Source organism: Haliotis rubra, unplaced genomic scaffold (assembly GCF_003918875.1).
Source record: "Haliotis rubra isolate DU_JTF1 unplaced genomic scaffold, ASM391887v1 Scf413, whole genome shotgun sequence".
Lineage (NCBI taxonomy): Eukaryota > Metazoa > Mollusca > Gastropoda > Lepetellida > Haliotidae > Haliotis > Haliotis rubra.
In genome coordinates, this window is record NW_025767095.1 from 589,355 (window position 1) to 616,902 (window position 27,548).

Below are 27,548 nucleotides of genomic sequence, written 5' to 3' on the forward strand. Positions count from 1 at the left end.
GATGAGTGACATGTAGGTACTGATAGCTGGTGACACTTTGATGAGTGACATGTAGGTACTGATAGCTGGTGACACTTTGATGAGTGACATGTAGGTACTGATAGCTGACATCTTACAGCTGTTGATGAGTGACATGTAGGTACTGATAGCTGACATCGGGAGACTGTTGATGATTAACATGTAGGTACTGATAGCTGACATCTTTCAGCTGTTGATGAGTGACATGTAGGTACTGATAGCTGACATCGGGAGACTGTTGATGATTAACATGTAGGTACTGATAGCTGACATCTTACAGCTGTTGATGAGTGACATGTAGGTACTGATAGCTGACATCTGGAGACTGTTGATGATTAACATGTAGGTACTGATAGCTGACATCTTACAGCTGTTGATGAGTGACATGTAGGTACTGATAGCTGACATCTGGAGACTGTTGATGATTAACATGTAGGTACTGATAGCTGACATCTTACAGCTGTTGATGAGTAACATGTAGGTACTGATAGCTGGTGACACTTTGATGAGTGACATGTAGGTACTGATAGCTGGTGACACTTTGATGGGTGACATGTAGGTACTGATAGCTGACATCTTTCAGCTGTTGATGAGTGACATGTAGGTACTGATAGCTGGTGACACTTTGATGGGTGACATGTAGGTACTGATAGCTGGTGACACTTTGATGGGTGACATGTAGGTACTGATATCTGGTGACACTTTGATGGGTGACATGTAGGTACTGATAGCTGGTGACACTTTGATGAGTGACATGTAGGTACTGATAGCTGGTGACACTTTGATTGGTGACATGTAGGTACAGTCAATGGTGGCTGGAGTGTGTGGGGCAACTGGAGTAGAGAGAGCTGTTCTGCGTCCTGTGGGGAGCTGGTGACGGGGACTGAGAGGAGGGAACGGCGCTGTGACAACCCCAGACAGACCGCTAATGGATTACCGTGTTTTGGAAAATCCTTTGAAATCAAAGAGAGCAACTGCTCCGTCCCGGCATGTCCTTCATCAAAAGGTGAGGTATTAATACTCACAGATACACGCAGGTACACACCCACTGAGGCAGGCACACACAGACACACGCAGTTACAAACCCACTGAGACAGACACACACAGACACACGCAGATACACACCCACTGAGACAGGCACACACAGACACACAGGTACACACCCACTGAGGCAGGCACACACAGACATACGCAGGTACACACCCACTGAGACAGGCACACACAGACAGACATAGTTACACACCACAGAGGCAGGCACACAGAGACACACGCAGTTACACACCCGCTGAGGCAGGTACACACAGACACACGTAGTTACACACCCACTGAGACAGGCACACATATACACACCCAGTTACACACCCAATGTGACCCACATACACACAGACACATGCAGTTACACACCCACTGAGGCAGGAACACACAGACACACGCAGTTACATACCCACTGTGTCAGGCACACACCTACACGCAGGCACACTCGGGCACACACACACAATTACGTGTAGGCAAACAAAAGCACACACAGGCGTTAACAAAGGCTGTCAATACAACACTGACGTGATGAGTGTACGTAAAAGTACATTAGAAGCAAAGTACATAATCACCCGTTAACCTACAAAGAAATATGTCACATGTAACCCTGTTTACACAGAAATAATTAAAATAATAAAATTAATTAAGTTTATAGAAAAACTAACAAGTTAAACTTAGAAAGAAAACGAAATAGGAATTGCCCTAACAACACTGAACTAATAACAACTTATCAAGCAGAATAGAAAGAATGTAACCCTAAACACACAAACGTGATGAATTGTTACCCTACCAATACAGCAATAATACTAACGTATCTTGAAGACACAGGAATAATGATCCATTAATGGAAAAAACCAGCATAATGACTTACCATAACGGAAATAATAACACGTAGTCCTATACAGTGCACAGAAATATTAACTTGTTAGCCTAGTCACGCAGAAATATGACCTGGTTAATTCCCCTGTGCACCCAGCTATACATGTAGCACCCCCAGTTATACAGGTAGTACCCCAGTTATACAGGTAGTACCCCAGTTATACAGGTAGTACCCAAGGTGTACCCCCAGTTACAGGTAGTACCCCAGTTAATAGTTAACCCAGTTATACAGGTAGGTAGTTACCAGGTAGTAGTACCCCAGTTACACAGGTAGTACCCCAGTTATGAGTACCCCAGTTACACAGGTAGTACCCCAGCTATACAGGTAGTACCCCAGTTATACACCCCAGTTATACAGGTAGTACCCCAGTTATACAGGTAGTGCCAGGTAGTAGTTATACAGGTAGTACCCCAGTTATACAGGTAGTACCCCAGTTATACAGGTAGTACCCCAGTTATACAGGTAGTACCCCAGTTATACAGGTAGTACCCCAGTTACACAGGTAGTACCCCAGTTACACAGGTAGTACCCCAGTTATACAGGTAGTACCCCAGGTAGTACCCCAGTTACACAGGTAGTACCCCAGTTATACAGGTAGTACCCCAGTTATACAGGTAGTACCCCAGTTATACCCCAGTTATACAGGTAGTACCCCAGTTATACAGGTAGTACCCCAGTTATACAGGTAGTACCCCAGTTATACAGGTAGTACCCCAGTTATACAGGTAGTACCCCAGTTACCCCAGTTATACAGGTAGTACCCCAGTTATACAGGTAGTACCCCAGTTATACAGGTAGTACCCCAGTTATACAGGTAGTACCAGGTAGTACCAGTTATACAGGTAGTTACCCCCCAGTTATACAGGTAGTACCCCAGTTACACAGGTAGTACCCCAGTTATACAGGTAGTACCCCAGTTATACAGGTAGTACCCCAGTTACACAGGTAGTACCCCAGTTATACAGGTAGTTACACAGGTAGTACCCCAGTTATACAGGTAGTACCCCAGTTATACAGGTAGTACCCCAGTTATACAGGTAGTACCCCAGTTACACCCCTTATAGGTAGTACCCCAGTTATACACAGGTAGTACCCCAGTTATACAGGTAGTACCCCAGTTATACAGGTAGTACCCCAGTTACACAGGTAGTAAGTTACTAAGTGTGTGCGCTCCTGTAACACCTGCCTGAACGACATCAGTGGACGTGAGATATCTGATGCTACTTTGTTCTTGTTGTCAGTTGGTCTCTGCAGCGACGTCTTCAACGCGAGTGGGGTGGGATATCGTTACCACCCTAATGCATGTGACAAGTATCTGCAGTGTTACTATGGCCCCGGAGGTGAGGTGAGGGGTCTCTATCGCACCTGCCCCTTCGGACATCACTGGGACCAGCTGACTCGTAGATGCAACAATGTCTGGGAGGTGGACTGTCCCATGGGTAAGTAGTCCCACGTACAAGGAGCCCATGTGTCTAAGTCCCTCTTGTGACCCGTCCTGTCGTCCAAACAGGCTGCACTACAGACAGTAAAAACCTAAACAGTTATGGAGCAATCCCCCATAAGGCCTCCATAAGTCTCGCATAACAGCATGAGGATTACACGGCCTTATATGGAACTGCGAAAAAGAGTGATGCTAAACGTAAAGCTGTAGGAGTGATGTGTGATCTGGTGTCCTGGTGTGCTACTGAGATGGTGTCCAGGTGTGTTACTGAGATGGTGTCCTGGTGTGTTACTGACATGGTGCCCTGGTGTGTCCCTGACATGGTGCCCTGGTGTGTCACTGACATGGTGTCCTGGTGTGTTACTGACATGGTGCCCTGGTGTGTCCCTGACATGGTGTCCTGGTGTGTCCCTGACATGGTGTCCTGGTGTGTCCCTGACATGGTGTCCTGGTGTGTCACTGACATGGTGTCCTGGTGTGTTACTGATATGGTGTCCTGGTGTGTTACTGATATGGTGTCCTGGTGTGTTACTGATATGGTGTCCTGGTGTGTTACTGAGATGGTGTCGGTGTGTTACCTGGTGTGTTACTGACATGGTGTCCTGGTGTGTCACTGACATGGTGTCCTGATGTGTTACTGACATGGTGTCCTGGTTTGTCACTGAGATGGTGTCCTGTTGTTACTGAGATGGTGTCCTGACATGTGTCCTGGTGTGTACTGACATGAGTGTCCTGGTATGTCACTGACATGATGTCCTGGTATGTTACTGACATGGTGTCCCGGTGTGTCACTGACATGGTGTCCTGGTGTGTTACTGACATGGTGTCCAGGTGTGTTACTGAGATGATGTCCAGGTGTAATACTGACATGGTGTCCTGGTTTGTCACTGACATGGTGCCCTGGTGTGTCACTGACATGGTGTCCCGGTGTGTTACTGACATGGTGCCCTGGTGTGTTACTGACATGGTGTCCAGGTGTGTCACTGAGATGGTGTCCTGGTGTAATACTGACATGGTGTCCTGGTTTGTCACTGACCGGTGTGTTACATGGTGTCCTGGTGTGTCACTGACATGGTGTCCTGGTGTGTTACTGGTGCCCTGGTGTCCTGGTGTGTTACTGACATGGTGTCCTGGTGGTGTCCTGGTGTGTTACTGACATGGTGTCCTGGTGTGTTACTGACATGGTGTCCTGGTGTGACATGGTACTGATATGGTGTCCTGGTGTGTTACTGACATGGTGTCCTGTGTGTTACTGACATGGTGTCCTGGTGTGTTACTGACATGGTGTCCTGGTGTGTTACTGATATGGTGTCCTGGTGTTTTACTGAGATGGTGCCCTGGTGTGTTACTGAGATGGTGTCCTGATGTGTTACTTACATGGTGTCCTGGTTTGTCACTGAGATGGTGTCCTGTTGTGTTACTGAGATGGTGTCCTGGTGTGTTACTGACATGGTGTCCTGGTGTGTCACTGACATGGTGTCCTGGTATGTTACTGACATGGTGTCCTGGTGTGTTACTGACATGGTGTCCTGGTGTGTTACTGACATGGTGTCCTGGTGTGTTACTGACATGGTGTCCTGGTGTGTTACTGACATGGTGTCCTGGTGTGTTACTGACTGATGGTGTCCTGGTGTGTTACTGACATGGTGTCCTGGTGTGTTACTGTGTTACTATGGTGTCCTGGTGTGTTACTGACATGGTGTCCTGGTGTGTCCTGGTGTACTGACATGGTGTCCTGGTGTGTTACTGACATGGTGTCCTGGTGTGTTACTGACATGGTGTCCTGGTGTGTTACTGACATGGTGTCCTGGTGTGTTACTGACATGGTGTCCTGGTGTGTCACTGACATGGTGTGTCCTGTTTGTTACCTGGTCCCTGGTGTGTTACTGATATGGTGTCCTGGTGTGTTACTGACATGGTGTCCTGGTGTGTTACTGACATGGTGTCCTGGTGTGTTACTGACATGGTGTCCTGGTGTGTTACTGACATGGTGTCCTGGTGTGTTACTGACATGGTGTCCTGGTGTGTTACCGAGATGGTGTCCTGGTGTGTCCTGGTGGTGTCCTGGTGTGTCACTGATGGTGTCCTGGTGTGTTACTGACATGGTGTCCTGGTGTGTTACTGACATGGTGTCCTGGTGTGTTACTGACATGGTGTCCTGGTGTGTTACTGGTGTCCTGTGTACTGAGATGGTGTCCTGGTGTGTTACTGACATGGTGTCCTGGTGTGTTACTGACATGGTGTCCTGGTGTGTTACTGACATGGTGTCCTGGTGTGTTACTGACATGGTGTCCTGGTGTGTTACTGACATGGTGTCCTGGTGTGTTACTGACATGGTGTCCTGGTGTGTTACTGACATGGTGTCCTGGTGTGTTACTGACATGGTGTCCTGGTGTGTTACTGACATGGTGTCCTGGTGTGTTACTGACATGGTGTCCTGGTGTGTTACTGACATGGTGTCCTGGTGTGTTACTGACATGGTGTCCTGGTGTGTTACTGATATGGTGTCCTGGTGTGTTACTGAGATGGTGCCCTGGTGTGTTACTGACATGGTGTCCTGATGTGTTACTTACATGGTGTCCTGGTTTGTCACTGACATGGTGTCCTGGTGTGTTACTGAGATGGTGTCCTGGTGTGTTACTGACATGGTGTCCTGGTGTCCTACTGTGTTACTGATATGGTGTCCTGGTGTGTTACTGATATGGTGTCCTGGTGTGTTACTGAGATGGTGTCCTGGTGTGTTACTGGTGTCCTGGTGTGTTATGGTGTGACATGGTGTCCCTGGTGGTGTGTTACTGACATGGTGTCCTGGTGTGTTACTGACATGGTGTGGTGTTACGGTGTCCTGGTGTGTTACTGACATATGGTGGTGTGTTACCTGGTGTGTTACTGACATGGTGTCCTGGTGTGTTACTGACATGGTGTCCTGATGTGTTACTTACATGGTGTCCTGGTTTGTCACTGACATGGTGTCCTGGTGTGTTACTGAGATGGTGTCCTGGTGTGTTACTGACATGGTGTCCTGGTGTGTCACTGACATGGTGTCCTGGTATGTTACTGACATGGTGTCCCGGTGTGTCACTGACATGGTGTCCTGGTGTGTTACTGACATTGTGTCCTGGTGTGTTACTGACATGGTGTCCTGGTGTGTTACTGACATGGTGTCCTGGTGTGTCACTGACATGGTGTCCTGGTGTGTCACTGACATGGTGTCCTGGTGTGTTACTGACATGGTGTCCTGGTGTGTTACTGACATGGTGTCCTGGTGTGTTACTGACATGGTGTCCTGGTGTGTTACTGACATGGTGTCCTGGTGTGTTACTGACATTACTGACATGGTGTCCTGGTGTGTTACTGATATGGTGTCCTGGTGTGTTACTGACATGGTGTCCTGGTGTGTTACTGACATGGTGTCCTGGTGTGTTACTGACATAGTGTTACTGACATGGTGTCCTGGTTTGTTACTGATGGTGTCCTGGTGTGTTACTGACATGGTGTCCTGGTGTGTTACTGACATGGTGTCCTGGTGTGTTACTGACATGGTGTCCTGGTGTGTTACTGACATGGTGTCCTGGTGTGTTACTGACATGGTGTCCTGGTGGTGTGTTACTGACATGGTGTCCTGGTGTGTTACTGACATGGTGTCCTGGTGTGTTACTGACATGGTGTCCTGGTGTGTTACTGACATGGTGTCCTGGTGTGTTACTGACATGGTGTCCTGGTGTGTTACTGACATGGTGTCCTGGTGTGTTACTGACATGGTGTCCTGGTGTCCTGTTACTGACATGGTGTCCTGGTGTGTTACTGACATGGTGTCCTGGTGTGTTACTGACATGGTGTCCTGGTGTGTTACTGACATGGTGTCCTGGTGTGTTACTGACATGGTGTCCTGGTGTGTTACTGACATGGTGTCCTGACTGACATGGTGTCCTGGTGTGTTACTGACATGGTGTCCTGGTGTGTTACTGACATGGTGTCCTGGTGTGTTACTGACATGGTGTCCTGGTGTGTTACTGACATGGTGTCCTGGTTACTGTTACTGACATGGTGTCCTGGTGTGTTACTGACATGGTGTCCTGGTGTGTTACTGACATGGTGTCCTGGTGTGTTATGACATGGTGTCCTGGTGTGTTACTGACATGGTGTCCTGGTGTGTTACTGACATGGTGTCCTGGTGTGTTACTGACATGGTGTCCTGGTGTGTTACTGACATGGTGTCCTGGTGTGTTACTGACATGGTGTCCTGGTGTGTTACTGACATGGTGTCCTGGTGTGTTACTGATATGGTGTCCTGGTGTGTTACTGATATGGTGTCCTGGTTTGTTACTGACATGGTGTCCTGGTGTGTTACTGACATGGTGTCCTGGTGTGTTACTGGTGTCCTGGTGTGTTACTTACATGGTGTCCTGGTTTGTCACTGACATGGTGTCCTGGTGTGTTACTGAGATGGTGTCCTGGTGTGTTACTGACATGGTGTCCTGGTGTGTCACTGACATGGTGTCCTGGTGTGTTACTGACATGGTGTCCTGGTGTGTTACTGACATGGTGTCCTGGTGTGTCACTGACATGGTGTCCTGGTGTGTTACTGACATGGTGTCCTGGTGTGTTACTGACATGGTGTCCTGGTGTGTTACTGACATGGTGTCCTGGTGTGTCACTGACATGGTGTCCTGGTGTGTTACTTACATGGTGTCCTGGTTTGTTACTGATATGGTGTCCTGGTGTGTTACTGACATGGTGTCTTGGTGTGTCACTGACATGGTGTCGTGGTGTGTCACTGACATGGTGTCCTGGTGTGTTACTGACATGGTGTCCTGGTGTGTTACTAACCTGGTGTCCTGGTGTGTTACTGACATGGTGTCCTGGCGTGTTACTGACACGGTGTCGCTGTATGTTGCTGATATGGTGTCCTGGTGTGTCACTGACATGGTGTCCTGGTGTGTCACTGACATGGTGTCCTGGTGTGTTACTGACATGGTGTCCTGGTGTGTCACTGACATGGTGTCCTGGTGTGTTACTGACATGGTGTCCTGGTGTGTTACTGACATGGTGTCCTGGTGTGTTACTGACATGGTGTCCTGGTGTGTCACTGACATGGTGTCCTGGTGTGTTTGACATGGTGTCCTGGTGTGTTACTGACATGGTGTCCTGGTGTGTTACTGACATGGTGTCCTGGTGTGTTACTGACATGGTGTCCTGGTGTGTTACTGACATGGTGTCCTGGTGTGTTACTGACATGGTGTCCTGGTTACTGACATGTGTTACTGACATGGTGTCCTGGTGTGTTACTGACATGGTGTCCTGGTGTGTTACTGACATGGTGTCCTGGTTTGTTACTGAGATGGTGTCCTGGTGTGTTACTGACATGGTGTCCTGGTGTGTCACTGACATGGTGTCCTGGTTTGTTACTGACATGGTGTCCTGGTGTGTTACTGACATGGTGTCCTGGTGTGTTACTGACATGGTGTCCTGGTGTGTTACTGACATGGTGTCCTGGTGTGTTACTGACATGGTGTCCTGGTGTGTTACTGACATGGTGTCCTGGTGTGTTACTGACATGGTGTCCTGGTGTGTTACTGACATGGTGTCCTGGTTTGTTACTGATATGGTGTCCTGGTGTGTTACTGACATGGTGTCCTGGTGTGTCACTGACATGGTGTCCTGGTGTGTTACTGACATGGTGTCCTGGTGTGTTACTGACATGGTGTCCTGGTGTGTTACTGACATGGTGTCCTGGTGTGTTACTGACATGGTGTCCTGGTGTGTCACTGACATGGTGTCCTGGTGTGTTACTGACATGGTGTCCTGGTGTGTTACTGACATGGTGTCCTGGTGTGTTACTGACATGGTGTCCTGGTGTGTTACTGACATGGTGTCCTGGTGTGTCACTGACATGGTGTCCTGGTGTGTTACTGACATGGTGTCCTGGTGTGTTACTGACATGGTGTCCTGGTGTGTTACTGACATGGTGTCCTGGTGTGTTACTGACATGGTGTCCCTGGTGTGTTACTGACCTGGTGTGTCCTGGTATGTTACTGACATGGTGTCCTGGTTTGTCACTGATATGGTGTCCTGGTGTGTTACTGACATGGTGTCCTGGTATGTTACTGACATGGTGTCCTGGTGTGTCACTGACATGGTGTCCTGGTGTGTTACTGACATGGTGTCCTGGTGTGTTACTGACATGGTGTCCTGGTGTGTTACTGACATGGTGTCCTGGTGTGTCACTGACATGGTGTCCTGGTGTGTTACTGACATGGTGTCCTGGTGTGTTACTGACATGGTGTCCTGGTGTGTTACTGACATGGTGTCCTGGTGTGTTACTGACATGGTGTCCTGGTGTGTTACTGACATGGTGTCCTGGTGTGTTACTAACCTGGTGTCCTGGTGTGTTACTGACATGGTGTCCTGGTGTGTTACTGACATGGTGTCCTGGCGTGTTACTGACATGGTGTCCTGGTGTGTTACTGACATGGTGTCGCTGTATGTTGCTGATATGGTGTCTCGAGTTTTTATGAGGTGTCACTGTGTTTCAGAAAAATGTCGAATGGGGAACGTGTTGAGTTACGCCATGGACGGAAACTGCCGCGGCTTCTGGTCTTGTGACTCCAGCGGCCGGGTGGCGGCGGAATGCTGTCCCGAGGGGTACAGATACACTACCCGGGGGTGCAAGCCGGACTTCAATTGCCAGGACCACTGTCCTTCATCCTGCTTCGGCACAGGTAAGTCACGCACACACATGTGTACATGTTGCTGTGTCCGGCATGTCAACCATCTGTGACGTGTGGTGTATACATGTGTATGTTGCTAATGCCGGCATGTCAACCATCCGTGACTTGTGGTGTATACATGTGTATGTTGCTGTGTCCGGCATGTCAACCATCTGTGACTTGTGGTGTATACATGTGTATGTTGCTGTGTCCGGCATGTCAACCATCTGTGACTTGGGGTTGTGTGGCAGATATTAACGTTGTGTGTTCTGTGACAGGGGTCTGTGACAAGCTGCCAGTGTGGGGAGACTCCTCCAAGTTCCAGATAGATGGGGGTCAGAATGGATGGCTCTCCGCCGACTGCCCAACCGGGACAGAATTCAGCATCCTCGAATGTGCATGCATAAAGCGGAGAAACCATGGTAATTACATAAAATGACTGCATCATGTTTGTTCTGTCTACCTTCATGCTGTTCATTTTGATTATTGTGATGGAATCCTAACTCTTAACGTTTTCGCTATGTCGTAAAATCTCTCCACCCAACTCCTTTCAGATTGCAGTCCTCAAGCATTCGTGGTGTTTGATGAGGCCTTCATCAATTCTACTTCCTGGGTCAGAACTTCTAACATTAACTTTCAAGGCGGCATCGCCCAGTTTGGCCAGGGTCGAATTAATGTCGACCTGACCACCTCACCTGCGACTCCACAAAACCCACAGGTGTTGTTCCTGCGGTACAGAGAGGCCACCGAGATGAACCCTTCCAGACAGGTGCTTGTCAGTGGTACCGACTGTAACGGCAAAGAAAACCTCGTTATAGCCCTGGTGAATAGACAGCTGGTGTTTGAAATAATGTCATGGGTAGGAACTACGCACTCAGTCACCATGGCAACCCAGGTAAGTCCATAACTCCCATTGTGCCTACATACCACTCCCCTGGATCCCTAATGATAGAAACCACTGGACTGTTGGCAGCACTAAGCAAATGCAGATGGCAGTTATGTATATACATTCTTATCAATATCTGATATGGTTGTAACTTCGACGATGTTTAAAATACTCTTGACGAGTTGTAGAAATTCAAGGTTATTGACATTTGGCCAAATGAATCCACGCTTGAACTGAACATATTACAGTAAAGGATTAAAGGAGAATACAAACGAAAACAAAACTTTTGATATATTGTAGAGGATATTCTAAAAGTCACCTTCCGTGATTAAAATTGAACAAAAAGTTTGTAAAATAGCAATAAAAGCACAAAAAACGTACTCGTATTTCCGCCTATTAGGGAAACACCCGACAGTTAATGAGCAGAGGGGATATCACGTGACATGACGTCATATATGCCTGCTGCTGCTGGCTTCCTCTTTGATTTTACCTCACAACTTAACAGTGTCCATGGATTCTGAGGCAGTGAAACATGTTCCCAATGTCATATCTGAAATGAATGTTAGACCGTATCAATACGATCCGATTTTACATCTTGCCAGACAATTTTCCAGTGAAGATGAAGAAGAATAATCAAGCAAAACGGAGGCACCGCTTGAGTTCAAAATAAATTTTAAAATAGACCATATCATTTAACAAGAATACTATTTGTCAGCAAAATGTGATACAGTTCCAACCAGCAAACCCTCCCCTATAAATATATGACCAGTCCCTAAGAATTATTTAAAAAAAATGTGATTGCAGACTAAGTTCCTTTTGTGTCAAATGGGTGACTGTAGGGATTTAAAAACAAAATAATTATGCTTCAGACGGGGGCAAATAGAAATTATCTGGTACAAAAATTACACTGGAATTATTTTGTTGAAATAAATTAGGATCCTAGTTCTCATTAATAACGTATCAAATCTCGATACAAGATTCCAGCCTGGTCGAGCAGAGATAATATACGCGACGCAGATAAGTTATTCCCCGGAAACTGGTGAATTATAAAATACCAGTCAGGACAATGTATGTTTCCTCAGTGTTTAGTTATGGAAATAGTTATTGCACTCGGCCATAGCCTTAGAATGGCATCTTGTCAGCCAATGAGAACACAGAACAACTTTCACGGCACACACTACTGACAAATAGCGAGTCTGATGCCGACGTGCGTAATTGGACAAAATGGAAAACAATGAATGCAACACGTACTTCATGATTTGCCGTTGTATTCGGCAATGTTTCGGGTAGACTGCAGCATTTTGGGCTCCAAACCGAAAAGAACGTTATAGCGAAACATTTTCAAGCTCATGTGAAATCTCTTACTGATTTTGATAATATATATCTCATGGGTACCAGTCGAACTGCCCCAGCTACAAAATGCCAACATTTGGTCATTCACTCTAAGTTGGTCAAATATATTTAAAATGAATAAATATATGCCGTAAATGCATAGTTTTGGTCAACTTTGATATTGTGTTCTTCATATAAAAGTGATTAGGAAGTGATACTTCTGATAAATGTTCCTTTAGTAAACTCATAACTATATGTATATACTTTTATATGAAGAACATACTATCAAAGTTGACAAAACTATTCATTTATGGTCTATATTTAACCATTTTGAATAAATTGGGGCATTTTGACTATCCCCTGGGGCAATGTGACCAAAAATCCGGGGCAATTTGACCAAATTTGCTGGGGCAATTTGTAGCGGGGGCAATTCGTCTGGCAATCGGACTTGATTTAATTTATGTTAAAATACCACTGACAGTAAGTTGTTACAGGGAATGATGGAGTATAAACTAATCTCTTGGGTACTTCTTCCTTCTTCAGCCTAGTAGCTTTGGGATTTTCACCCCATGTGTGCATGTCTCTTTCATATGTGTCCGACTCGGAATGATCGGAGCATTTCTCCTGCCTAAATCTGTCTCTTTACTTGGATAACGGAAGAAATGGTGGCTCTTTCCATTGTTCGATGATTCCGTGCATCCCCAGGCAACGGAATACATCATCGTACCATTTACAAATCGACAGAAACAACACGATTTGTATTACTGTAGCGCTTGTTTTTTGGCAATATGGCGGACGCTAGTCACATATGACGTCACGAGCGGAAAGGTCACGAGAGTTCCAGCGGAATATGCAAAATGGCCGAAGCTCAGATAACAGAAACTGTTTTTGCGATAAAAACATAATAAATCATATTTTTTAAATAAAATTTTGTATACATGTCTCTGATGACTTTATCTTTCACCCAGCAAATTATTGCAATTGTCTAGTATTCCCCTTTAACAACGAAGCAGATTGTGAAATTCATCAGCGACACAAGACGAGTTACACCATTTACATAATGAATTATCTCTTTCTCCCAACAACCGAATGAAGCTTTCAATGATGGTTTTTTAAACTATGTGTTTGGTATATATTGTTAGGTAAAAGCTGGTATTTTTCGAAGAAGGGTAAATATGTTTGGTTTTTAGCTCTAACCTTCTGAAGAACTTCTTAAAGATCACGACTGAAAACATGAATTGTTCAATGTAACATTGAAGGTAATTTCCAGTCATTTTCTGTGGTAGACATAGGATCGTTCAAATTACTAGTCATTAAGATCGCAACACATATGTACAAGGCTTTTCTATCGTGCATAACTTTGAGAGTTAACATAGCTTTCATCTATCAAACGTGGTCGTCTAAGCTTGTTGATGCCTTATGACGTCCTGATGTAAGTCTCCTGGGAATATTCTCACCTATAAGTATTAGGGGTCACCATCACCAATGTCAAGGCCACAGTCACATGTGTCACAGTCACAACCTGTCATTACATTAAACTATGAACGTTTTAATATGTATCTTAGACCTTTCAGTAATTCATATGTGATGGCCGTCGAGGTTCAGGTGTAGGATGTGCTAGCTATAATCGTGGTTCGATCCTTCAGGGGTTCCCTGCTCCCGATTGGAAGGATGTGATTCTGATGTACAACGGCAACACCATGGTCGGCATCATCAAGTCGGACAAGACCAGGTTCTTCAGCCATGCATTGGGTGAGTGAGTGAGTGGCAGGGAGAGAGTGACAGCCTGATATGTATTCTAGTCACATGTCTATAGGTTTAAGATTTCCAAAGTCTGAGACTTAACACCCTCTGGCCTTCACCGTAGTCTGTCTATGTATGTTGTTATATCCGCCCACTCACTTCGATCCTATACCGTAGTCTGTCTATGTAGTGTTGTTATATCAGCCCACTCACTTCGATCCTATACCGTAGTCTGTCTATGTATGTTGTTATATCCGATCCACTCACTTCGATCCTATACCGTAGTCTGTCTATGTATGTTGTTATATCCGCCCACTCACTTCGATCCTATACCGTAGTCTGTCTATGTATGTTGTTATATATCATCCACTCACTTTCGATCCTATACCATAGTCTGTCTATGTATGTTGTTTATATCCGCCCACTCACTTCGATCCTATACCGTAGTCTGTCTATGTATGTTGTTATATCCGCCCACTCACTTCGATCCTATACCGTAGTCTGTCTATGTATGTTGTTATATCCGCCCACTCACTTCGATCCTATACCGTAGTCTGTCTATGTATGTTGTTATATCCGCCCACTCACTTCGATCCTATACCGTAGTCTGTCTATGTATGTTGTTATATCCGCCCACTCACTTCCTATACCGTATCCTATACCGTAGTCTGTCTATGTATGTTGTTTATATCCGCCCACTCACTTCGATCCTATACCGTAGTCTGTCTATGTATGTTGTTATATCCGCCCACTCACTTCGATCCTATACCGTAGTTATATCTGTCCTATACCGTATGTTGTTATATCCGCCCACTCACTTCGATCCTATACCGTAGTCTGTCTATGTATGTTGTTTATATCCGCCCACTCACTTCGATCCTATACCGTAGTCTGTCTATGTATGTTGTTATATCCGCCCACTCACTTCGATCCTATACCGTAGTCTGTCTATGTATGTTGTTATATACGCCCACTCACTTCGATCCTATACCGTAGTCTGTCTATGTATGTTGTTATATCCGCCCACTCACTTCGATCCTATACCGTAGTCTGTCTATGTATGTTGTTATATCCGCCCACTCACTTCGATCCTATACCGTAGTCTGTCTATGTATGTTGTTTATATCCGCCCACTCACTTCGATCCTATACCGTAGTCTGTCTATGTATGTTGTTATATCCGCCCACTCACTTCGATCCTATACCGTAGTCTGTCTATGTATGTTGTTGTTATATCCGCCCACTCACTTCGATCCTATACCGTAGTCTGTCTATGTAGTGTTATACCGTAGTCTGTCTGTTATATCCGCCCACTCACTTCGATCCTATACCGTAGTCTGTCTATGTATGTTGTTATATCCGCCCACTCACTTCGATCCTATACCGTAGTCTGTCTATGTATGTTGTTTATATCCGCCCACTCACTTCGATCCTATACCGTAGTCTATGAGTGTTGTTATATCCAGCCCACTCACTTCGATCCTATACCGTAGTCTGTCTATGTATGCTGTTATATATCCGTCCACTCACTTCGATCCTATACCGTAGTCTGTCTATGTATGTTGTTATATCCGCCCACTCACTTCGATCCTATACCGTAGTCTGTCTATGTATGTTGTTATATCCAGCCCACTCACTTCGATCCTATACCGTAGTCTGTCTATGTATGTTGTTATATCCGCCCACTCACTTCGATCCTATACCGTAGTCTGTCTATGTATGTTGTTTATATCCGCCCACTCACTTCGATCCTATACCGTAGTCTGCCTATGTATGTTGTTATATCCATCCACTCACTTCGATCCTATACCGTAGTCTATGTATGTTGTTTATATCCATCCAATCACTTCGATCCTATACCGTAGTCTGTCTATGTATGTTGTTATATCCGTCCACTCACTTCGATCCTATACCATGGTCTGTCTATGTATGTTGTTATATCAGCCCACTCACTTTGATCCTATACCGTAGTCTGACTATGTATGTTGTTATATCCGCCCACTCACTTCGATCCTATACCGTAGTCTGTCTATGTATGTTGTTATATCCGCCCACTCACTTCGATCCTATACCGTAGTCTGACTATGTATGTTGTTATATCCATCCACTCACTTCGATCCTATACCGTAGTCTGTCTATGTATGTTGTTTATATCCGTCCACTCACTTCGATCCTATACCGTAGTCTGTCTATGTATGTTGTTATATCCATCCACTCACTTCGATCCTATACCATAGTCTGTCTATGTATGTTGTTATATCCGCCCACTCACTTCGTTCCTATACCGTAGTCTGTCTATGTATGTTGTTATATCCATCCACTCACTTTGATCCTATACCGTAGTCTGTCTATGTATGTTGTTATATCCGCCCACTCACTTTGATCCTATACCGTAGTCTATGAGTGCTGTAATATACGCCCACTCACTTCGATCCTATACCGTAGTCTATGAGTGCTGTTATATCCGCCCACTCACTTCGATCCTATACCGTAGTCTGTCTATGTATGTTGTTATATCAGCCCACTTACTTCGATCCTACACCGTAGTCTGACTATGTATGTTGTTATATCCATCCACTCACTTCGATCCTATACCATAGTCTGTCTATGTATGTTGTTATATCCGCCCACTCACTTCGATCCTATACCGTAGTCTGTCTATGTATGTTGTTATATCCATCCACTCACTTCGATACTATACCATAGTCTGTCTATGTATGTTGTTATATCAGCCCACTCACTTCGATCCTATACCGTAGTCTATGAGTGCTGTTATATCAGCCCACTCACTTCGATCCTATACCGTAGTCTATGAGTGCTGTTATATACGCCCACTCACTTCGATCCTATACCGTAGTCTATGAGTGTTGTTATATCCGCCCACTCACTTCGATCCTATACCGTAGTCTGTCTATGTATGTTGTTATATCCGCCCACTCACTTCGATCCTATACCGTAGTCTGACTATGAATGTTGTTATATCCGCCCACTCACTTCGATCCTATACTGTAGTCTGACTATGTATGTTGTTATATCCATCGACTCACTTCGATCCCGTAGCTCGTCTGTATATAATGCTATATAATCGCACTTTTAAGATAGGTATTTCTGCTCATCTTTCATATGTTTGTACAGCTTCACACAACGTCCACACAGTCTGGCGTCCTGTACAAAACACCTCCATCTTTCTCTTGCATTTTTAAACGTATATAATTTCACAGACATGGCTAATGTACTTGGAAGTTATTAAACATGGCTAGTGTGTTTGGATGTTATTAAACATGGCTAGTGTGTTTGGATGTTATTAAACATGGCAAGTGAGTTTGGACGTTGGTAGACATGGCTAGTGTGTTTGGACGTTAGTAAACATGGCTAGTGAGTTTGGACGTTAGTAAACATGGCTAGTGAGTTTGGACGTTAGTAAACATGGCTAGTGAGTTTGGACGTTAGTAAACATGGCTAGTGTGTTTGGACGTTAGTAAACATGGCTAGTGTGTTTGGACGTTAGTAAACATGGCTAGTGTGTTTGGACGTTAGTAAATATGGCTAGTGTGTTTGGACGTTAGTAAATATGGCTTATGTGTTTGGACGTTAGTAAACATGGCTTGTTTGGACGTTAGTAAATATGGCTAGTGTGTTTGGACGTTAGTAAACATGGCTAGTGTGTTTGGACGTTAGTAAATATGGCTAGTGTGTTTGGACGTTAGTAAATATGGCTAGTGTGTTTGGACGTTAGTAAATATGGCTTAGTGCTAGTGTGTTTGGACGTTAGTAAACATGGCTAGTGTGTTTGGACGTTAGTAAATATGGCTAGTGTGTTTGGACGTTAGTAAATATGGCTAGTGTGTTTGGACGTTAGTAAACATGGCTAGTGTGTTTGGACGTTAGTAAATATGGCTAGTGTGTTTGGACGTTAGTAAACATGGCTAGTGTGTTTGGACGTTAGTAAAATATGGCTAGTGTGTTTGGACGTTAGTAAACATGGCTAGTGTGTTTGGACGTTAGTAAACATGGCTAGTGTGTTTGGACGTTAGTAAACATGGCTAGTGTGTTTGGACGTTAGTAAATATGGCTAGTGTGTTTGGACGTTAGTAAACATGGCTAGTGTGTTTGGACGTTAGTAAACATGGCTAGTGTGTTTGGACGTTAGTAAACATATGGCTAGTGTGTTTGGACGTTAGTAAACATGGCTAGTGTGTTTGGACGTTAGTAAACATGGCTAGTGTGTTTGGACGTTAGTAAACATGGCTAGTGTGTTTGGACGTTAGTAAACATGGCTAGTGTGTTTGGACGTTAGTAAACATGGCTAGTGTGTTTGGACGTTAGTAAATATGGCTAGTGTGTTTGGACGTTAGTAAACATATGGCTAGTGTGTTTGGACGTTAGTAAACATGGCTAGTGTGTTTGGACGTTAGTAAACATGGCTAGTGTGTTTGGACGTTAGTAAACATGGCTAGTGTGTTTGGACGTTAGTAAACATGGCTAGTGTGTTTGGACGTTAGTAAACATGGCTAGTGTGTTTGGACGTTAGTAAATATGGCTAGTGTGTTTGGACGTTAGTAAACATGGCTAGTGTGTTTGGACGTTAGTAAAACATGGCTAGTGTGTTTGGACGTTAGTAAACATGGCTAGTGTGTTTGGACGTTAGTAAACATGGCTAGTGTGTTTGGACGTTAGTAAACATGGCTAGTGTGTTTGGACGTTATGGCTAGTGTGTTTGGAAAGTAAACATGGCTAGTGTGTTTGGACGTTAGTAAACATGGCTAGTGTGTTTGGACGTTAGTAAACATGGCTAGTGTGTTTGGACGTTAGTAAACATGGCTAGTGTGTTTGGACGTTAGTAAACATGGCTAGTGTGTTTGGACGTTAGTAAACATGGCTAGTGTGTTTGGACGTTAGTAAACATGGCTAGTGTGTTTGGACGTTAGTAAATATGGCTAGTGTGTTTGGACGTTAGTAAACATGGCTAGTGTGTTTGGACGTTAGTAAACATGGCTAGTGTGTTTGGACGTTAGTAAACATGGCTAGTGTGTGTTTGGACGTTAGTAAACATGGCTAGTGTGTTTTGGACGTTAGTAAACATGGCTGGCTAGTGTGTTTGGACGTTAGTAAACATGGCTAGTGTGTTTGGACGTTAGTAAACATGGCTAGTGTGTTTGGACGTTAGTAAACATGGCTAGTGTGTTTGGACGTTAGTAAATATGGCTGTTTGGACGTTAGTAAACATGGCTAGTGTGTTTGGACGTTAGTAAACATGGCTAGTGTGTTTGGACGTTAGTAAACATGGCTAGTGTGTTTGGACGTTAGTAAACATGGCTAGTGTGTTTGGACGTTAGTAAACATGGCTAGTGTGTTTGGACGTTAGTAAACATGGCTAGTGTGTTTGGACGTTAGTAAACATGGCTAGTGTGTTTGGACGTTAGTAAATATGGCTATGACTTTAGTAAACATATATGGCTAGTGTGTTTGGACGTTAGTAAACATGGCTAGTGTGTTTTGGACGTTAGTAAACATGGCTAGTGTGTTTGGACGTTAGTAAACATGGCTAGTGTGTTTGGACGTTAGTAAACATGGCTAGTGTGTTTGGACGTTAGTAAACATGGCTAGTGTGTTTGGACGTTAGTAAACATGGCTAGTAAACATGGCTGTTTGGACGTTAGTTGGACGTTAGTAAACATGGCTAGTGTGTTTGGACGTTAGTAAACATGGCTAGTGTGTTTGGACGTTAGTAAACATGGCTAGTGTGTTTGGACGTTAGTAAATATGGCTAGTGTGTTTGGACGTTAGTAAACATGGCTAGTGTGTTTGGACGTTAGTAAACATGGCTAGTGTGTTTGGACGTTAGTAAACATGGCTAGTGTGTTTGGACGTTAGTAAATATGGCTAGTGTGTTTGGACGTTAGTAAACATGGCTAGTGTGTTTGGACGTTAGTAAACATGGCTAGCGTGTTTGGACGTTAGTAAACATGGCTAGCGTGTTTGGACGTTAGTAAATATGGCTAGTGTGTTTGGACGTTAGTAAACATTGCTAGCGTGTTTGGACGTTAGTAAACATGGCTAGTGTGTTTGGACGTTAGTAAACATGGCTAGTGTGTTTGGACGTTAGTAAATATGGCTAGTGTGTTTGGACGTTAGTAAATATGGCTAGTGTGTTTGGACGTTAGTAAACATGGCTAGTGTGTTTGGACGTTAGTAAACATGGCTAGTGTGTTTGGACGTTAGTAAATATGGCTAGTGTGTTTGGACGTTAGTAAATATGGCTAGTGTGTTTGGACGTTAGTAAACATGGCTAGTGTGTTTGGACGTTAGTAAACATGGCTAGTGTGTTTGGACGTTAGTAAACATGGCTAGTGTGTTTGGACGTTAGTAAACATGGCTAGTGTGTTTGGACGTTAGTAAACATGGCTAGTGTGTTTGGACGTTAGTAAACATGGCTAGTGTGTTTGGACGTTAGTAAATATGGCTAGTGTGTTTGGACGTTAGTAAACATGGCTAGTGTGTTTGGACGTTAGTAAACATGGCTAGTGTGTTTGGACGTTAGTAAACATGGCTAGTGTGTTTGGACGTTAGTAAACATGGCTAGTGTGTTTGGACGTTAGTAAACATGGCTAGTGTGTTTGGACGTTAGTAAACATGGCTAGTGTGTTTGGACGTTAGTAAACATGGCTAGTGTGTTTGGACGTTAGTAAATATGGCTAGTGTGTTTGGACGTTAGTAAACATGGCTAGTGTGTTTGGACGTTAGTAAATATAGCTAGTGTGTTTGGACGTTAGTGTAGTTTGGACGTTAGTAAATGGCTGGTATGGCTAGTGTGTTTGGACGTTAGTAAACATGGCTAGTGTGTTTGGACGTTAGTAAACATGGCTTAGTGTTTTGGACGTTAGTAAACATGCTAGTGTGTTTGGACGTTAGTAAACATGGCTAGTGTGTTTGGACGTTAGTAAACATGGCTAGTGTGTTTGGACGTTAGTAAACATGGCTAGTGTGTTTGGACGTTAGCTAGTAAACATGGCTAGTGTGTTTGGACGTTAGTAAACATGGCTAGTGTGTTTGGACGTTAGTAAACATGGCTAGTTGTTTGGACGTTAGTAAACATGGCTAGTGTGTTTGGACGTTAGTAAATATGGCTAGTGTGTTTGGACGTTAGTAAACATGGCTAGCTAGTGTGTTTGGACGTTAGTAAACATGGCTAGTGTGTTTGGACGTTAGTAAACATGGCTAGTGTGTTTGGACGTTAGTAAACATGGCTAGTGTGTTTGGACGTTAGTAAACATGGCTAGTGTGTTTTGGACGTTAGTAAACATGGCTAGTGTGTTTTGGACGTTAGTAAACATGGCTAGTGTGTTTGGACGTTAGTAAACATGGCTAGTGCGTGTTTGGACGTTAGTAAATTATGGCTAGTGTGTTTGGACGTTATTAAACATTGCTAGTGTGTTTGGACGTTAGTAAACATGGCTAGTAGTGATGTTTGGACGTTAGTAAATATGGCTAGTGTGTTTTGGACGTTATTAAACATTGCTAGCGTGTTTGGACGTTAGTAAACATGGCTAGTGTGTTTGGACGTTAGTAAACATGGCTAGTGTGTTTGGACGTTAGTAAACATGGCTAGTGTGTTTGGACGTTAGTAAATATGGCTAGTGTGTTTGGACGTTAGTAAACATGGCTAGTGTGTTTGGACGTTAGTAAACATGGCTAGTGTGTTTGGACGTTAGTAAACATGGCTAGTGTGTTTGGACGTTATTAAACATGGCTAGTGTGGACGTTAGTAAACATGGCTAGTGTGTTTGGACGTTAGTAAAACATGGCTAGTGAGTTTGGACGTTAGTAAACATTGCATGCTGGCTAGTGTGTTTGGACGTTAGTAAACATGGCTAGTGTGTTTGGACGTTAGTAAACATGGCTAGTGTGTTTGGACGTTATTAAACATTGCTAGCGTGTTTGGACGTTAGTAAACATGGCTAGCGTGTTTGGACGTTAGTAAACATGGCTAGTGTGTTTGGACGTTATTAAACATGGCTAGCGTGTTTGGACGTTAGTAAACATGGCTAGTGTGTTTGGACGTTAGTAAACATGGCTAGTGTGTTTGGACGTTAGTAAACATGGCTAGTGTGTTTGGACGTTAGTAAATATATTAGTGTGTTTGGACGTTAGTAAACATGGCTAGTGTGTTTGGACGTTAGTAAATATGGCTAGTGTGTTTGGACGTTAGTAAACATGGCTAGTGTGTTTGGACGTTAGTAAACATGGCTAGTGTGTTTGGACGTTAGTAAACATGGCTAGTGTGTTTGGACGTTAGTAAATATGGCTAGTGTGTTTGGACGTTAGTAAACATGGCTAGTGTGTTTGGACGTTAGGTAAACATTTGGACGTTAGTAAACATGTTTTTGGACGTTAGTAAACATGGCTAGTGTGTTTGGACGTTAGTAAACATGGCTAGTGTGTTTTTGGACGTTAGTAAACATGGCTAGTGTGTTTTGGACGTTAGTAAACATGGCTAGTGTGTTTGGACGTTAGTAAACATGGCTAGTGTGTTTGGACGTTAGTAAACATGGCTAGTGTGTTTGGACGTTAGTAAACATGGCTAGTGTGTTTGGACGTTAGTAAACATGGCTAGTGTGTTTGGACGTTAGTAAATATGGCTAGTGTGTTTGGACGTTATTAAACATTGCTAGCGTGTGTGGACGTTAGTAAACATGGCTAGTGAGTTTGGACGTTATTAAACATGGCTAGTGAGTTTGGACGTTAGTAAACATGGCTACTGTGTTTGGACGTTAGTAAACATGGCTAGTGTGTTTGTAGGCTATTAAACATGGCTAAAAAAATGTTTTGTGTGTTTTTAACACATGACCCATGTTTACAAATGCCCCGTTTATGAGTTATTCTGTATATAAACAAATATGAAACAAAGTTTTTTCTTTTCAGCCCCCAAGAGCAGTATCATGGAGTGTGGACTGACCCTTGGGACTGACCTCACGCGGACTAAGAACTTCAGGGGAGAAATGTCCATGGTATGTGTGTAGGCAAACCTAGATGACAATAGTCTGTGTGTAGGCAAACCTAGATGACAATAGTCTGTGTGTAGGCAAACCTAGACGGCCTTGTTATGTGTGTAGGCAAACCTAGACGGCCGTGTTATGTGTGTAGGCAAACCTAGACGGCCGTGTTATGTGTGTAGGCAAACCTAGACGACCGTGTTATGTGTGTAAGTAAACCTAGACGACCGTGGTATGTCCGTAGGTAAACCTAGATGACAATTGTCTGTGTATAGGCAAACCTAGATGACAATGGTCTGTGTATAGGCAAACCTAGATGACAATGGTCTGTGTATAGGCAAACCTAGATGACAATTGTCTGTGTATAGGCAAACCTAGATGACAATTGTCTGTGTATAGGCAAACCTAGATGACAATTGTCTGTGTATAGGCAAACCTAGACGACAATTGTCTGTGTATAGGCAAACCTAGATGACAATTGTCTGTGTATAGGCAAACCTAGATGACAATTGTCTGTGTATAGGGAAACCTAGATGACCATGGTCTGTGTGTAGGCAAACCTAGATGACCATGGTCTGTGTGTAGGCAAACCTAGATGACCATGGTCCGTGTATAGGCAAACCTAGAGGACCATGGTCTGTGTGTAGGCAAACCTAGATGACAATAGTATATGTGTAGGGAAACCTAGACGACCGTGGTATGTGTGTAGGCAAACCTAGACGACCGTGGTATGTGTGTAGGCAAACCTAAAGGACCATGGTATGTATGTAGGCAAACCTAGAGGACCGTGGTATGTGTGTAGGCAAAACTAAATGATCATGGTATTGTATGTAGGCAGACCGAGATGGTATGCATGTAGTGTAGGTAGACCTAGAAGACCATAGCGTTTAGTTCGTGCAATGGAAAGTTTGATCTAATCTTGCAGTTATTGTAGCTATGGGCGTGGAACTTTCTGCTTTAATTTCCTACATCGGAAATACAAGATCATATATGCCTAACATTTTGCTTTAAAGACACCGTTTCATTCACTATGGCAACCTGAAACCCTTGTAGTATAGGGGCGGTGGGGTAGCCTAGTGGTTAAAGCGTTCGCTCGTCACGCCGATGACCCGGGTTAGATTCCCCACATTGGTACAATGTGTGAAGCCCATTTCCGGTGTCCCCCGCCGTGATATTGCTGGAATATTGCTAAAAGCGGCGTAAAACCATACTCACTCACTCACTCACTCACTCTTTGTAGTATACTTACTGAATGTGTTTTGATCAGTGTTCGTCTTCCATGTACTTGCAGCTGGACATCTACCAGTGTGACCCCGACTATCTGACCTAGCGCACCAGGCGACAGACCGCTGAAGGAAGGGGAATAACTCTGCCGACTTATTGTCAGGGTTGATAGACAAGCACGGAGGATGCCAGTGTATATACTAGCCGATCTAGAGCTACCATGTTACTGTGTATATAGAACCACGTGTACGTCACTGTACGTGTAGGTACAGTAAGAATGTACAGTACTTGTGTGTTTCGTCTAAGTAGTGTTGCCTTGCACCTGCCATGGATAGTCCGGTTCAAACATGTCTGTATGTGTACGCGCCCGGTGTGCTGACGTGTCTCTGTGATGTAGACGTGTCGTGGTAGATGTCCCTGGTGTTGGTGTGTCCACGTATCTCCGTGGTGTAGACGCGTCGTTGTAGATGTCCCTGGTGTTGTTGAGGCATGCTGGCATCAGGGGACCATGGTGTAGTATGAAGACGGTGTATCACTGTAATGAATACATGGATTTCGCATCATTATCTGCTGGTTAAGATATTGTATGTGACGTCACATCCGGTGTTTTCGGGGCGGTTGCCGCTTGTCTAGTGAAGTTTGATAGTCCTGTTTGTAGATTGGGGTCTTTCATATAGAACCAATGGAGTCTCAGCAGAATATCGAAACTGACTATTCTCTAGCGGATGGTCCGGATGGTCAATCCGATCTAGAACTGTAGCCCCACATAGCTCTGCATGACATGTCTCGACCCTAGCGTTGTCTGTGTCCAGATTGTGACAACCGTGGTGCTCGACGCCAAGTGGCACCGTTGCCTGGGTTACACAAACTGCCCAATCACAGGCATCAACAGATAGTCACTTACAGCTGCACATCGATATATCCGAGACTGACAGTTGTTCACCGATCTGAAGCAAATCGTAGTGCACTAATCTGAGCTAATCGCAGCTGGTCACTGGTCAGCCAGCCAGTCACAACTGCCCCTGGTCAACAAGACTGTCCACTGATCCTCCGGCCAACCCTGGGTCTGTAGCAGCTGGTGTGTGTATATTCAGCAGATGTAGAGGAGACAACGGTTCCCAGCTGGACTCGTATATAGTTATATTTGTACTACAAGTTCCAAATTTAAAGATAAGATGTGTTAAAATATCTACGGATGTTAAAGTGAGAATGTAAATGTGTGTATAGCAAAGCTACTGTACAGTGATTAGGAGAAGGCCTCGTTAGTGTGTCATCAATCCATTTGCTTTTTGCAATGAAATAAACTGAACTAAATAGGTGTTATTTTTGTCAGTGCTCCCACAACCTGGTTCACTACCGGTCCTTAAGTCGCTCATATCAACCTGGTTCACTACCGGTCCTTAAGTCGCTCATATCAACCTGGTTCACTACCGGGCCTTAAGTCGCTCATATCAACCTGGTTCACTACCGGGCCTTAAGTCGCTCATATCAACCTGGTTCACTACCGGGCCTTAAGTCGCTCATATCAACCTGGTTCACTACCGGGCCTTAAGTCGCTCATATCAATATGCTGTCATCTCGATGGAACAAATTAGCTGTTTGCTCTTGGAGACAATGTGAACACAAGTAGAGTCTGTCCATACCGGGATTATAGGATTATAGGGATAGACATTCATGTCCACTGTCTAGACCGGATTTAATGCTATAGACATTTATGCCCTCCATCCACACCACAGTTAGAGGTACAGACAATGATTCTACTGCCTACACCGGGCTTATAGGGGCAGACAATTACGTACACTGTCCACTCCGGACTTATAGGGACAGACAATTATGTACAATGTCCACTCCGGACTTATAACGCTGGACATAGGGACAGACATTTATGTCCATTGTCTACCCCGGACTTATAAGCTGATACACATTTAAGTCCACTGTCCACGACGGGCTTATAGGGATAGACATTTATATATCTACTATTAAAATGTTTAACGAATGAGACCAATGGAAGGACACTGTGTAAAAGATTGTAATTGAAAGAATATTGACCCAGATCCCTCCAAACAGGTTTCGAGTATAATTAGATTATTTGTTGGTATTATAAAGTTCATGTTGTGTGAAGTAGTCTGTATGGGTCTACTGATGGACAGATGTAAGCAGCTTACGATTGATGACGACAAGGAGTGCCCGGGGCAGTTTTCAGACAGGTCATTAATTGCCCCTACACCGTGCTGCTGGTGCTGGCGAGCCGTCGTCTCCGTGAGGTCATCAGGTGGAGGAGGTGGGGCTGCCGTCACAAAGACAAGCTTGTTACAGCAAAATACATTATAGAAGCTTAATACTTAGCCTGGGATTGTTGTCGGGACATTGACGCGCAGGTTTATTAGTTACGAGAGGGTAGACACAGCAAAACATGCTTGACGTAACCAGCTCCATGCGTGACCGACACTGTTCCGCATACTCGTACATACCAGGATCGACTGCAAAACACAATTACTGTAATTTACAACACAGTGTATCAACCACTTTACTGCAACGCGATTCATCGATTAAAGTGGTCGTCAACACATGAATTCTGTCACCCAATATCGATACTTCATGAAAGATCAACATTACAAAGTACAAAACAAACTTTGCGAATTCAACCGCAGGTCGAATTTTTGAGTTATTGTAGATATGTCGCCTTTGGTTGTTCAAATTATGTTTTCCGTAATCCACAGGCGTCTGAAATACGTGAAGTTTCACACCAATAACAACACCAGTGACGACAACAGTCACAACAACGCCGACAACAACAACACATTTTCAGTGGATGCCCAACTTTTCCAAATACACATTATCTATAATGACACGATGTTCTGGCTATACCATATTGTCACCCCCCTGGCTTGCTCGTAGTTTTGTCTCCAAGGTTCATTCTCGATACGATCATGTATATGTCGACCATGGAAAAAAGATGATTGTGCATCCTCAGAAGTTTACATGTCAACAAACATAATCCTGTCTCTTTCGACAAATTTCAATGTCAATGTCCCTTTTGACACCGATTGACAAGTCTCAGGAACAACATCGGAGATATGCGGACCTCGATCACAAAACTGTCACGCTTGCATCCCGCGTACCACGTTGCTAGACTCCCCTTTGTTCTCCCTGCCTTTCATTGACCTTGGGAGACTTCCGGGTGTGATGTCAGGAACACACCCCTTCTGACAATGACATCAGGAGAGTACCCGGGTATAAATGTCAGGAACACACCCCTTCTGACAATGACATCAGTACCCGAGTCA

General features: G+C 44.3%; 1 protein-coding gene across 1 annotated transcript; it reads left to right on the forward strand.

Moving 5' to 3' along the window:
- Positions 1 to 1,007: 1,007 nt before the first annotated feature.
- Positions 1,008 to 24,684, forward strand: LOC124288161 (protein PIF-like). Its single transcript, XM_046724740.1, has 8 exons — positions 1,008 to 1,024; positions 3,188 to 3,372; positions 9,911 to 10,096; positions 10,363 to 10,506; positions 10,639 to 10,979; positions 13,949 to 14,054; positions 22,967 to 23,052; positions 24,329 to 24,684. The coding sequence occupies exons 1-8, from the start codon at positions 1,008 to 1,010 to the stop codon at positions 24,365 to 24,367; spliced, it is 1,104 nt and encodes a 367-aa protein (XP_046580696.1). The 3' UTR covers positions 24,368 to 24,684.
- Positions 24,685 to 27,548: the final 2,864 nt, after the last annotated feature.

Excerpts from the sequence above, each read along its gene's own strand:
- LOC124288161 (XM_046724740.1), top strand. Across the intron at positions 3,373-9,910 it reads GGAGGTGGACTGTCCCATGG|AAAAATGTCGAATGGGGAAC; the intron begins GTAAGTAGTCCC and ends ACTGTGTTTCAG. Across the intron at positions 14,055-22,966 it reads GTTCTTCAGCCATGCATTGG|CCCCCAAGAGCAGTATCATG; the intron begins GTGAGTGAGTGA and ends TTTTCTTTTCAG.